This window comes from Branchiostoma belcheri, unplaced genomic scaffold (genome assembly GCF_001625305.1).
Source record: "Branchiostoma belcheri isolate BF01 breed outbred unplaced genomic scaffold, Haploidv18h27 scaffold59, whole genome shotgun sequence".
NCBI lineage: Eukaryota > Metazoa > Chordata > Leptocardii > Amphioxiformes > Branchiostomatidae > Branchiostoma > Branchiostoma belcheri.
Genome location: NW_017804231.1, coordinates 639,156 through 654,240, shown reverse-complemented (window position 1 = coordinate 654,240; position 15,085 = coordinate 639,156). Strand labels below are relative to the sequence as shown.

General features: G+C 41.7%; 1 protein-coding gene across 1 annotated transcript; it reads right to left on the bottom strand.

Annotated features, from left to right (window-relative positions):
- Nucleotides 1-4,885: 4,885 nt before the first annotated feature.
- LOC109481950 (G-protein coupled receptor 54-like) lies at nt 4,886-15,085 on the bottom strand. The gene is made up of 6 exons (XM_019784567.1): nt 14,780-15,085; nt 9,604-9,739; nt 6,225-6,475; nt 5,821-5,955; nt 5,288-5,612; nt 4,886-4,944 (listed from the first exon to the last, which is right to left on the bottom strand). Exons 1-6 carry the CDS (start codon nt 15,083-15,085, stop codon nt 4,886-4,888), a joined length of 1,212 nt encoding a protein of 403 aa, XP_019640126.1.

The following is a 15,085-nucleotide window of genomic DNA, read 5'->3' as shown; positions in this document are numbered from 1 at the left end:
CTATAGCCTCTGCCAGGCTCCCTAGGTGGCTGGAAAACATTCATAATAGAGCCCCGATAGACTGGGTATCAGGCCATTGAAAAGATAGAAATTGGCCAAATCAGACTGAATAGTATGTCTGAGGAGTTAGCCTGGGTGCCAGACTGTTGCCATGGGCAGTATACCCACTCAGATAGACTATGTGAAGCTCGAGAGATAAATTAGAACCCCCAGGCCAGGTGTTACCTCTTGGATCGGCGCTTGTGGCTTACGCCAGCCGAAGAGAGTATTGTATCGAACCGGGGTCTGGCATCTAGGCTACGGATCGGAGGAGTTAGCTGGCTGGAGGGTACAATTTGCAACCTACTTACTGACCTCTGGCCAAACTGCCTTGTTGTTGATTGCTTTTTTTTGTTTGTTTGCCGATCAGACTTGACTGTGTTGCAAGTTTATGGAGTTAAATGCTGTTATAATCCTCCCAGGCACTGGTTATCTCATCCGCCCCTCACTTTTTCTTCGTTCAAGGGCGTTCAAGCTCCCATTTGGAAACGGTTTGGAATCACCGGATGGGAAGATACTTAACACTGAACACTTTTTGATCTTGTTTTAAGCTTCCAAAGGGCCAAGTGTACATTAGCTAAGTAGTCTATACTAAGTAGTCCAACAGTTAGGAACTTCAAGGAAAAAGATAAATGAGATACAACAGTCTCGAATAGGGTAGAGTAATCCTTGGGCAGAGGAAAGTTTGAAAAGGTTATGAAGTTTCAAAATGTTACATTGTCCCAGGAACACGAAACTTTTTTGGTTGATGTAGTCGTTTTGTATCGTCTGTTTTAAAACGTTCTTTAGCTTTACTTTTAATCTTACTCTACAAGTTGTACAGGTTTGCAGGCCCATTTCCGTTACAATGTTTGGCTGACATCCAGCATTATGCAAAAGAAGATCCGGAGATTTGAAATATCCTGCTGACTACGTGGGTTAAGAGTTTAATAGTTTTCCCAATAAACCGCCTAAAGATACTTTTAACGAAGCATAGTCTACAATTCAACCAAGGAGGGCAAACCTCTTTGCTTCAACTTAATCATATGCTTTCAGTTTAAAAGTTTGCGAACGAAAGCTCATCTGCGTTGGTTAAGTGAAAAGTTAAAACTTTGTTCCAAACACAAAGAAGAAGAACTCACCATGAATTTTTAGTTGAACTCGCCGAACTTTGTTGGTTGACTGAACTACTGCGCTGACGTAAGTTTTCGAATTCAAGAGCGTATCAAAGTGTTCGGAAAACAGAATCTTCTTAAAGTGTTTTGAATACCAAACACTTAAAGTAAACACCTTTGGCCTTGTACAATGTACCAGGAAACCATGCATAGGCAATTACATTTTGCCTGTCAGTCTTCACTCAGCAACAGCTATTTGATTAAGTGCTTTTGAAGGACGCCTCAAAATACGCAAGGCTTTATCAACCTTCGCCCTCCATAGTATATACAACTTGAAAGCATCTATTAGGCACTTGTTGCGGGGTCCTCGTCGGTGTGAGTGGCGTGCGTCAACCTTCCTTAGTAGACCAAAGTTCTCGATGTAATTGGCAATCTGCCAATCCATATGTAGAAGCCATGTGGTCTCTTACGTGACGCGGAATGACCCCGAATTAAACAAAAAGTTATGACTTATGGCTCCTACAAGGGGTCACGCAAGATCAGTGTATAATTTCCATTTTCCAGGAAGATTCCAGGAATATGTTGGACCTCATAAGCTTTCAGGGGTCAAAAGATACGTGCATATGTGCTGCGTGAGTTAAAATAGTCAACCGTAATGAAGTAGCGAGCGTTCATATTTGAAAGTTCCTTCATGTTATGCTGGAAAACATTACTGCAGTCATTGGAGTCACGCTCCTTAAACTTTGGTAGATCAGGTTAAAACTCTGCCGCCTTTTGATGGGTGAAGGCCAAGGGCGTGTGTCATGTCCTTGATAAAAATAAAAAGGTATAAAAGCAGTCATCCTCAATTGAGTTGCTGAAGCTTGACGCTTTTCAAGTAGCCAGTAGTGCAATGCGTGTTCGCTACGGCTCGCGTTTTCCTGGGTACAGAGGTTGACTGCATTAGCTATAGGTCAGCTACTCTTCTTGATATATAAGTGGTGGATTTTGCGTGCAGAAATTTGAAGTTAAGGCCATAATGATTTGATTAGCATGGATGACATCCTTTGGGAACCTCCAAACGTACGCGAGCGTGCGAATAAAAAAAGTTTGGCAAAAACAGTTGCCTTCATTATGAAATCTATGTGGTCATGAAGGTTGAACAAATGACTAAACACACAGAGTATGGTATGGAGAATAATAATAGACTCTTCATTTTCATTTATTCACAATTTTTTCCCTTGGAATTGGTTTTGACATTCTACGACATCAGTATCTTTTTGCAACATTTGTTTTTGCAATCCATGGCATATATTTATTTTGCGATTGCAGCTGCTTTGTACGATTTGAAGTAACTCTTTTTTTAAAGACCAAAATTCATGCTCGCAGATCTAGATGTCATCCATATAATCAAATCTCAACATGGCCTAACGCCTGAGACTCCAATACACGGTACCGCCGGCTTTACGACATTAGCAATTCAGCCTGAGTCTTGGGCACGTTTTACAGAGATTGCATAATTCCATCGAGTGGACTTGTACCATTCCTCTCAATCATGGCCAAGACTCTTGGTCTATGTAACGAGTTTGATCCAAGTGACGAAGAAGCGGTGCGTTTTCAGGCTCCTGGACATACAGCGTTATTTTTAGCGCGAATGATTGAACTAAGCATAGAAATACCTATAGCGAGGCATTCAGTTATGTAAGCACACTCCACTGGCATGCACTGTCGGCTGGGTAGCCCATTCAGTTGAGCTGCTTTTTAATGGATCCTGGTATACATTTATGCAGGACAAGACGAAACTATTCTATCTATAGGAAGCACGCGGCACTTTAATCGCACAGGTCATATTTATTAATGCTTAAGTGGATAACTTTCGGGACTAGGTCCAGGAAAGGTAGTATACTGAGTAGTTGGATCTAATCCTACTTGAGATTCAGGATGCAATAAAAGGCATTTTGTACAGTCTCTTGAGTTTGAATATGTGCCAATAACAACGCAGTCATTTGAACTTCATCGATTGTCTACAAGCAGCTTCACAAATTGGCGTTTTAAAAAGTAATGAAAGAGAGGAATTATCCATAGTCTGGTGCGCTTTGAGTATGCAGCCGCAATAAAAGTTATATCCTGGACGCCAGGCAGTTTCCAGGGACTACACAGGCCAGTTGCACGGCTCCAGGGCCAACATACCTGCAAAGAAATTATAACACAGCCCCCCTCAGTTAGGCCCTGGTCCAGGCTAACTCTGGGCCTAGCCTGTTATGGGTCTGGCATCCAAGCTACAAAATAGCAGGCAGGTTTAGTTAAAAAGAAATCATAGAACATTCCGTAAGCTACAGCACCTTACTGAATCACTGAACTATCATCATGAAATGCGCTCAAGACAACATGTTAAATCTTAGCTATCAAGGTTACATAAAACATCATGATATCATAGAAAGACAAAGTCTTCGTCAAATACATGACTCTCAAAATGTACTTAACATGGAACTAACTCTACTTCATACACACTACAAACTTTTCTTTCGTCAGGTTTCTTTCTTTCCTTCTTTCGTTTCTGGAAATAGCCAGTCTGGATAGGATATCAAGGAAATTAATGTTCTTTGCACCTACCGGGATAGAAATAAGAAATTACAGCTCATTTTAATCAATGAAATTTAAAGGGTAGACTATTTTTTTCATAACTGCGCAATTTTCGATTCATTCCAAATCTAAATGGAAATCTAAGTTCTTCACATACTGGAGGGAAATGTATCACCTATGGAAATGCTTTCAAAATGTCGCTATCAAATACTACATTTATCGAAATTTTGTAATAATCTTGAAGTGCACATTTGGTGATAGTCGTGCTTTTGGATCTGTATAGGCAACAGTCGTAGCCAGGTTTGGTCACTAAACCATTGCAGCATACATGTTAGCAACCATATACTATACATAGTATATCTATATAACTAATATCTTCATTAACATCATACTTAGTAATCAATGCTTGATTATCATCAGTTAACGAATCACCAGTAGAAATTCAATCCGTTTATATATGTAATAATCTAATATTCAACAACTAATCTTTTTACATGCAATCACTTTACAAATACGTTACAGATACACAGTTTATATAGTACTTTACCTAAAAACTACGTTGAGTTGATGGTGTTACACTGTGATCAATCTAAATGTTCACGCAAAAGATGCTATTTTTGCTTCTTTAATAACACCTATCCTAATTTTTTTCAAAAGAGTTATTCTTTAAGAAGCCTTCATTGTCCTTACACGAAGTACAACCAAGTCTTGGACAAACGTTCACGCGATTTTAACACTGCATAAAGAGTGGGATTTACCATCTTAACATGACAAATACAACGTTAGTCTGGTAATGGTTGCTTTAGGCTATAAACTGCGCCAGTATAGATTTCCTATGTGTATCAAGCGCTATACCGGTAAATCATACCTTTTGTAGAGCAAGCTTTTCATATCTAACTTTATGTGTTGGCTTAGTTATACGTCTGACGGATACGCCTGAAAATGTTTGCCTAAACAATAGTGCTACTCGTCAGGTAAGTCTGTTAACGGTTGCATGACTAAGCCTAAGGCATCAGACGCCAAAAGCAATCACTGCCGGAGTTACTTGGCTTTAATCGTCAATGGTAAATCTAACTTTTCATAAAGTGAAAAGGACAAGAAGTACTTCTGATGTACGAAAATGAAGCTCAAAGCAATCCTTGCAAACCGTTAAATGTAAAAAGGAAGAATTGATGAGTTCCGTTAGTTGATCATTCATCTATCCGACGCAATTTTTCTTCATGTTCACCATTCATCCAGTCTTCTGTTACTGGGAACACAAAAAACATAGGATTAAATATGTTTCGTTTGCTTGAAAAAGTCATTTAATGTACAGAGCTGAAAAAAATGCTAAGGATACTAAACCGTTATTGAGAGGTAAATGGACAATATTTCAATAATGTACATATTCAAAAACTCAAATGAAAGCTCAACTGTGTTACGTATAATCCATAGTAACTGTTGTAGAGCTTGTTCAAACACAAGAAGGAAACTCATGTTCATGTGTAAAGTGGGCACTACGCCTCCCACTGATACCTTAAGCGTTTACTCGTATCTGAAGTACTGACTCAGTAAAATGACACCAAAGACTATTGAATAAAGATAAGGCAAACCTTTTTTGGAAAGCTCGCTGTCGACTCGCTCTTTGTTCACAGCGCACGGATTCAGCTCAACGTCCACGACCATTTCCTTCGCGGCAATGGGAGCGGGTGCGAGGCGATCGTTGGGCGAGGCGTCGATGTTCTTGAGGTCCTTGGCGCTCTCGTTGCTCTTTCTGAAGCCGAAGCCAGGGTGGCTGATCTTGGTGCTCTGGCTGCTGCTGCTGCTGTTGGTACGGGATACGATCTGCTTCAGGCAGTTGCGGAAGTTCTCGCCGATGAGCGTGTAGATGAACGGGTTCAGGGCGCAGTTGCAGTAGATTAGGAACAGTGCCACGATCTGAAACGGCCCAGAACTCAACTTAGACCACACTGACTTAATTGTATGGATTACATCCTCTGAAGACCCCAAAACTAGTGAGTGCGGGCAAATAAAAAAAATCCAGCCAAAAAAATGCGGTAGTACATAGAGACTTTTACTTGGAAGGGCAATAAACCAGTGTAAAAGTAACAGTCAAGTAAGTAGTACATGTTCCGAGCTGACGTACCTTGCCGTAGTACAGGGCCGGGGGGAACTTGTTCTTGATGTGGATGTAGCGCCACATGTTGATGACGTGATTCGGCAGCCAGCAAACCAGGAACACGATCACTACGCCCACCACCATCCGGGTGATGCGTCTGGTCTGGAAACGTTGGCAGCTCATGTTAAAAATGGTTCACCTGGCGTTTGCCAAGAGTATTGCAGCGGACTTTTTTTATGCATTTGTGGTTCGAATGTGTACAGCATAACTCGTGAAGTTGTGAATTTATCTTAAGGATATTTGGTAGGTGGGTGGCCGTTGTGAAAAGGAAGGTCAAGTTCGAAAATGGTTCACCTGACACGCAATAGCCACTGGAGCTTAGGATTGGCAGACTTCATGATACTTATAGTTCAACCGGGCAGAATAGTTACCTGAACTTCGTGGTGCTGAGGCCGGCTCTCGGACCTACGGAAGCGGCTGTGGAGGCGTTTCACCACCAGCGAGCAGGTGACCGAGCAGATGATGAGGGGCAGCACGTAGGTGAAGGTGATGGTGAAGATCATGTAGCCGTCCTCCCACGCCTTGCTGGGCCACACCGGGCGGCAGTACGTCCGCCAGCCGTACCAGTTGAACCGGGTCAGCTCGTGAAAGATGCAGACAGGCAGGGCGGCCAGGAAGGACACTGGGCAATCAACATAAGATTTAATGAGTCAAAGTGATACGTATATAATATACATTTCCATAGCTCGCTAAATTATGATGTGTTGCAGTTTTGCTTCTGTCAAGCACAAATACTGAGCTTATGATACGAATTCTATAGCTAATAATCAACTATTACTGCTCGAATCACTTTTACTACTTCTTCAACTACTACTACTACTACTACTACTACTACTACTGTTGCTGCTGCTGCTGCTGCTGCTACTACTACTACTATTGTTTAGCTTTAAGTTTGTTGTTATAGTATTGTCTATGGGACTCAAATCGAGCTCACTTTTCTATGGAAAGTATTATCTACTGCAGTATAGTTTCCAAGGAATGTATTCAAGAATATCCAGCTCCCATTCGAACGAATCAACTTGACAATACTCAATGCAATAGACTGAGTTTTAAAGCGAGAAATACTCTTTAGTTTAATTTTACAATGGCAAGCACAACAGATACTTGAATACAGAGGAGATGTCTTCGATGCGGGACTCATACTAAATGCTAGCGGAAATGAACATCAAAGGAACACTTACGACAAACAATCGTTCAGGCACTTTGGATTACCGCCAGAGTTGAGTAAACCCCATTTAATGTACATACAAAGTATTCTTCAGAAGTAGCACCAGATACAGATCAGACCAGCGGTGGAAGGCAGTAAATGTTTCATAATACACGGTAGTTTACAGGGAGGAAACGATGACTTGTTCGATAAAATGTCTGCAAAATGTTATACGCTTTAGGAGGCCTAGAGTTTCATGTGGAAATATCTTACTGTAAAGACGGCAAATTCCATCTAAGTGTCCACATACCCTCAAACATAAGGCCACATTGATTTAATTTTATGGACATCTGCGCGTGCATTGATTTTTGCCTGTTCTAAAAAATCACCTCCAAGGAGGCTCTGGCCTGGGGGCCATCCTCTGTAGTCCATGGTAGCTAGCGTCAGTAGGGAGCCGGCGGTAACTACGGAGGACGACACCTAGGTTTCCGACGCTCCATGAAACTCCAGAGCTCAGTACAGTGCCGACTCATAAATGCCGCAAAAGACCAGCATGTGCCTGCTTGTCGTAAAAGTCGCCATGCACCACCGCAATACCAGCTTTATATTCATGTGGTCTCGCAGCATTTTTTGGGTGGGAATCTTTTTTATGGCGCCAGCGCGCACTAGATGGAGGTCTTCCAAAAACTATGTCAGTGTGGCCTAACTGCAATCAAGGAGGTTTAAGTCCTTGCTGCAATAAAAGAGGAATGGAGGAAAGAAGGATGGCAGTTTACCAAGACTAGACATCATAACGGTAACAAGCACATGTTTTATGTTTCAACTGGTTGGGACACTACTCCACACTAATACTCAGTTTATCAGGCTAAGCTTGGGTTTAGTCTCCACATCAAGTCCCCCCCCCCTCCTGCTTACTGTCTCCGGTATATTGGAAATTATGGAGATATTTGGCCTCCCACTAGGCTGGCGATTCCACAAGAATCCAAATTACTTATAAGTTTTAACCCTACAAACTGTTTAAGATGCTTGAATAGTTCTTTTTATTCATAACACTTTTTGACCGACTGTCATCTTGATAAGGACGAAAATGACCAGGTATACTGTCACTGGAGATAGAAGTTACTGTAACAGTGCAGCAAAAAAGGAAATAGAAAAATATTTTACCATATTGCCCTTTATTCTGTGTCCCCTAAGCTCTTTCTTGTTAGTAGTTTTAATTCTTGTTGTGCAGTAAAAAGCGATGACTAACTGTGAGGTCGTGTGACGTAACGACAGAGGTCCCGAGTTCGAATCCAGCCATGCCACCGATCTTGTGCCCTTGGAAAATGCACTTTACACGAATTTCCCCATGGGCCCACTTTACTCAAGTAAAAATGAGTATCTCTGATGTCGGTGCGTTTGTCTGCGTTGGTGGCGGCATAAGAATAAGTTGAAACAACTTGAGTGTGCCGTCGCCATGTCTTGTAATAAATGTTGATATAGAAAAAAAGTTACCTTTCTACATCTCCAGGACTACTGTGAATTAGGGAGCGACCGTGTGCCTAACCCTGAATGTAACACTGAGAGTTGTTGGAAACTTCTCTAATGGATATCTTCAGCCACCCACACAACCACTTCAACATACAACCACTTCAACAACCTTCGTTTTGCATGTAGCTAGTTAGTAGAAGGTCGTATGGAAACAGCAAAAGTTACTTTCAAAAGCCTCCATCGAAATCCGGAGGGCTTTGAGCCAGATTGACCTCTTCACCTTGCTGTGCTATATAGCGTATGTTATAACCATGTGGATGGTGTATTGCTGATACCATTAGTCAAGGTCCGGAACCGAAATATTCTGTGACCATGAACATATCGTATCATTAGACGCTATATGTACTTCAAGGTCAGTAGGTTAACAGGCTTGAAGCGTCATGGGTAACCTTACCTGACCCTAGCGTACCTCATCTGGGCGCAGGTTTTTTCTGATAACCTTGATTTTTGACATCAGATCATGTTAGTATTTGTTCAAATGGATGGCTTCCGTGCGCGCAAGAATTTTTTGAAAATCTGTAATATACTGTAAATCGTACAAAGCAGCATAAATGAGAAAATACATGCCGTAGACAATATTGGAACACGATTTCATAATGAACTTATTTGCCGAACTTATTTCCCAGAGGATGTCATCCATATAATCAAATCAACATGGCCTTATTACGTGTGAAAACTGAAATTACCTAGTCTAGCCCTTACTCAACCGTCTCTAAGTGTGATGTTCTAGATAGTTATCATCGGTTGTGTAAAACTGTTTACATAGCTCCATATATACAGATAAGCCCAACACACAAAAGATCCCACAAGTACTAAAGCGCTGTTAGTCAGGCCTTCGACCGTTACGTCCGGAAGCAATGGCCCTTCCGTACAAATCTAAGGCCGTTTGGCAGGGAGAGGCCGTTTGTTCCGGCCGTTGCAAGGCCATCTTAACTACCATCAACATTTTTCATTCGCACGCTCGCATCAGTTTTGGGGTTACCAGAGCATGCTATCTCTATAATCAAATCAACATGGCCTAAACTTGTTTCCTTACATGAGGGAAAACCGCATGACGGTTTGTAATAACGTACCCAGCCATGTGATGGCGTTCACGATGACAGCCACTCTCTTGCGCCGGAAGCGTAGTGAGCGGAGCGGGTAGACGATAGCGCAGAACCGGTCAACACTCATGATGCACAGCGTGATACATGTCGCTTGTGTTGTTACCTAAACACAAACAAACAAACAAACAATGAAAATCCTGTCACACATAACCAAATATGGCCTCCCGATCACACGATGATAGGAGTAGGTCGGGAGCAAGGTCGGCTGTGGTTGGCTGGTGTTCGGCTGCGCTAGCCGCCGAATATTTTAAAATGTCAATAACATTCGGGTTTGGACGGGAGGTTATGCCATGTTTGGGGACTGGTTGCCCGGTGGTTGAAAGTGGGTCAGCATTGATGGGAGCGTGGTTGGGAGTCAAATTTGACTCAAATTGAACTCAAATTTGATTTGATTCAATTCAACAATTCAACTTCCCCGGCTATCCTTGGTGTAGACACATAGATGCATGCGTCTGGACCTGATAAAATCTTTTATGTGGACTCGTAAGTGGCTTTAACGACCAGAGTGGGGCGTTGATATGTTTGCATAAACCGATTGCAGGGGAATTGACAGCTTTTCCTTCCTTTGTACTACTACCATGATGCTCACTAACAAGACCCGACAATGCGTCGCTGCAGTGGAACTTTCCTAAGCTGTAGGCATGGTGGTGGCCGCAAGCTTTCTGCCTTATCGTAAGTTGTGTCTAATGTCTGCCTGTGAAATAGATCTCGGGAAACATACATGCAGTTTTCTTTGGAGGTTCTTTGTACTATCGCCAAGGTACCGGATTCTGCTCATCAACAAGACTCGGCAATGTTAATGTTGCTGCAGTGGAACTTTTCTAAACTACACACATGCTGAGTTTGGCAGTTCACTCACTCACTGTGTGGAGCTCGCTCCAAATCTTCTCATGACAATCTCATGACAATTGCTCTCTGTCATCCATCGCTGCAAGCAATTGGTTTAGGTTTATTCCACTTTCAGCTTCTAGTTATTGTATGTATATGAAGTGTGGTCTTCCGCGTATTGTTTCCATGACTCGGTAACGTTTGTTACCAATTACATATCAGTCAGCCAGTCCAACATAACCTAACACACAGTTGGGCAGAAGTCAGCACGACTTTATCAAATTGGTCTCTAAACAGTCTTTGATTAGTTTTGTGGGACGATGCATCCGATAAATAAGGCCATGTTGACTTGATTATATATATATATATATATATATATATATATATATACATATGGATGGCATCCAACAATGTTCCTGCGGGTATATGTGTCAGCCAACATAAACTACCACGCAGTTGGCCAGAGGCCAGCACGACTAAGGGTCTGATCTTCACTAAGGGGCTGAGACGTTGGTACATGTTAGTTGGATGCCAAGTGGGTTTCTGGCACATTCTTCTCTGAGATGGGACCAGCCAAACAGGCGATATGAGCTCAGCAGGTCGCTACCAACAACTTCCTAACTCAACTTTCTAACTCAACTTTCTAACTCAACTTTCTAACTCAACTTTCTAACTCAACTTTCTAACTCAACTTTCTAACTCAACTTTCTAACTCAACTTTCTAACTCAACTTTCTAACTCAACTTTCTAACTCAACTTTCTAACTCAACTTTCTAACTCAACTTTCTTTCATGGTGTCCTTGTGGGCACCCTGGCAGTAGGGCATGCAGGACTAGGCAGCTGCCCAAAGCTTCAGTAGGACAAGGCCAGTAGAAGGGAGAGGCGTCAACTGGTCCAGGATGAGAGATAAGCTGAGGAAGAGGAGACTCGTCACTGCAGGATGGTAAGCAAGGTGCATGGACCAGATGGAATCAGACAAATCTACGTGGTCGCGAAGGTTGAGCAAACGGCTAAATACAGAGTATGGTATGGCGAATAATAAACTCTTAATTTTCATTTCGTCACATTCTCTTCCTTTCCTTTGGAATTGATTTTGGCATTCTACGACATTTGCGTCGTTTCCCAACTTCAATTCATGGCATACATTTGCTAATTTTGCAGCTGCTTTGTACGATTTACAGCTAGTATGGTCGAAAACTCGCGCACGGATGTCATCCAATATAATCAAATCAACATGGCATAATTGGTGATGATCGTCGTCTTGAAATATTAATCAAAGGAATCCTCATGACAGCTCTTCGAGTAGTTGTGTAATATCTCATGTTCCGATAATTTCTGTCTAATCGAATGGGTATCCGTTTGCGCTGTGGCTGTGCAAATCATATCTGAAATTTACATTCCAGCTACAACTGCTCAATGATCAACAGTCAAGCAACGTCTGCCTTGGAGACAAGTACATACTTCTCAGTTGGAAATAGTGTGCTGAGTAAGGTGACCTTTGCGACGATAAAATCAACATTTCTGAAGAGGTGTAATAATAGTATTTGTCATAGTGACTCTTAGCTTTTCCTTTACCTTATTTGGCCATCGTCATGATTGTTGTTTTTTACCTTTAAGGCATCCAATGCAATTTCAGGTCGATAAAACTGGATTTTTAAAATCAATTTTCTGGTTACTGATACTTTCTGGTTAACCCAGAGCTTATTGATGTCTATGAGGCAAAAGTGATGCCGCTTGTTTTGTATCGCAGGCTGGTTCCAGCTATAGTATCAGTATGAAATGATAACGAAAATGTGTTAAGAAATAGCAGTAAATGGCAATATATAAGACAGATTTCTCATCAGTAACATTTGTTTTGCCGCACTGAAATTGCATTCGGTATCTTCAAGTATCTATGTATTGCATTCTGACAAGGTACCAAAGTCATCTGAAATATAGAAAGTAAAAAAAAAATCCTACGGTAATGTTCTTCTTGAACAGAGCGGAATATAGATCGACATCAGTGACGTAACGGCGTATTTCAACATAGCGTGCCCAGCACAATGTAATTAAAACACATCCACATCAAATCAGTGAGCCATATAGTCTCCCTGGGCAAAGTTAGCTATAGAATACTAGACGCTGAATTGGTGAACAGGACTACTTCATACTTAACCCAGTCACGCTAGGTGAAAACCTTTTCAAAGGAAGAAACAGGAAGTCCGGTACATCAAAGTAGATTACCAAGATAAGGATAAAAGCAAAGACAAAAAAAATGACTTGAAGTGAATTAAGGTGGAGATCAATAAGGCACATTTTCATCCAACTTTTCAACGGCTGCTCCTCCAAGGCAATCATACACTGTTACACAGATTAAAGCGCTGTTGCGATATTCACTCTACACCCGTCACGCAACCTCGCTTGAATTGAAATGAAGAGTAGAATACGGTAATGTGCAGCTTTGCAAATGGTGGAGTGGTAACACGTAAAGAGCACTCAGCTGCAGGTCGCGAAACTTTCGTTACAGGTCAAGTACAGCAAGTTTATAGATGTCATCAGCGTGCGCATTGATTTTCGCCTGATTTTGACCAAAAAAAAAGAAGAAATTTTGTTACCCTCCGACGGTGGCCAACAAGCTCCGAAAATGGGCAAATATTTCGTAAATTTCTATCAGCTCAGAGATTCAGGGATCTAATAAACTTGATCAGGCACAGTTGCTCGCGTTTCATGGTAAGTGCTGATAACTTCGTTCCATCGCAAATGAGTTTAGTAGCTGCCAATGATGGTCGATAAGCCGTTTGCTACAACTTAATTCACATTAATTGTTGTTATTAATTGAGGTATATACACATCAACAAGGACAGATAATACTGTTGAATACAATAATAAAAGACCTGTTTGTTGTGATATCATATTTTGTCGACTGATTTCTTTAACAAGGCTTACGAGTATGGCCTCAAAATTTTATTTTTCACCGCACGTTTTTTTGCCCTATCGCATTAAATTTGGAGTCTGAGAAGGATGTCATCCATAAAATGTACTTGCTTTATTATTACGTGTAAAGCAAAATACAAATGTAGTATACAGATTAAAATGCGTCAACACGTGTCAACAAATGATTATAATTCATAAAATGCTGTTAGGTTTTTTAAATATTCACTTTAGGTCTTCATATCCCCACAGCTCTCCGAGAAGTTCCATCTCCGCATAAGTGTTCACAATAGTCCCTTAGAGTTCTGTAATTGAGTTCTAATCTGCCCAAGAGTCGAATCACGTCCCCTGTAGGATATAGGATCGGCGAACCTCCCAACGCATCCAAACTAATAATCATCAAACTATCACCTCCGGGACGGCTGTCATTTAAGGCATCCAATGGAATTTCCGGCCGGCAAAACAAACAAAAAATAATCTGGATGAGGAAACCTGTATATTGACCTTTACTGCCATTGTTAAGCAAATTTTTGTATTTTTGTCTTTATTTTATATTTGAAGTGTTTGAAATAGCCCCGCCTTTAAATACATGTACCTAGAACTAACCTACGACAAAAGAAGCAATTTTTGTTTTCCGTCAATGACATCACATTTTTGCCTTACAGAGAGCATAGGGTTGATTGTATACTGTATCATTAAAAGAATGACCAGAAATCGACTTAAAATTCCAGTTTCGCCGCCTTGAAATTGCATTGGAATCCTTTAAGTGTCGCGATAAAAGACACCAGGAGTACATCGCTCTGGCGCTGTATCCGAGACTGTTTTGTCTTCAACAGCAGATGAAACAATGCCGTCATGTGAATGTGAATTTCACAGAGGCAAAGTCGTTGAAAGACCGTTGAGTTCGAGCGTTCAAATCGATCGGTCTTTTAAGGACGCGCTCAGCCACCTCTAACGTCTTCCAATGATCTTTCAATGATCATGATAATCTCTCATAATAAATGATCTTTTAACTGATGTATTAACAGTAACAATGATATCGTCGCCATAATGCATATTTGGTCATCGTTACCTATGCTTAATGTCTACTGCATGTGAATTTTGATGTCTTAACCAGTAGTTACATGGTTTTCAATCCATAATTTTGTGTAGATCTTGGCACATTGGTGACACTAAATCCGTCTGTGTCCTCATCAGTGTTTGGACACGTATGGACAGTTAGCCAAAATGCCCGGTGCACGTGGGCGTCACTCCACTATAGAGTGATGAAAGTCGTGTAAAGTGCCTTTCCAAAGGGCACAACATATGGCATCTCAGGGACTTCTTGGTTCCGAGCCAAACGCTCTGACCATTACGATGCCACTTATCGCTTGCAACATTAGCCAGAAACTACTCTACTGCTTACCTGCATGAGGTAATTGATCAACTTGCAGAGCACCCTGCCGAAGATCCAGGAAGGCAGGGCGTAGTTTGCCGCGGAGAAGGGCACGCAGCACAGCAGGAACGACAGGTCAGTGATGGCCAGGTTGACGATGTAGTAGTTAGTGACTGTCCGCATCTCGCTGAAGCGAGCCACCACATAAATGACCAGTGCGTTGCCGGCGGCCCCCACGATGAGCGGGATGGAAAACAGCACAGGCGCCACGTACGCGTCCATGGTCATCTTCAGAGTGTCTTCAGGCCCTCCTTGGCTGCTCTGTTGATCTGCCAT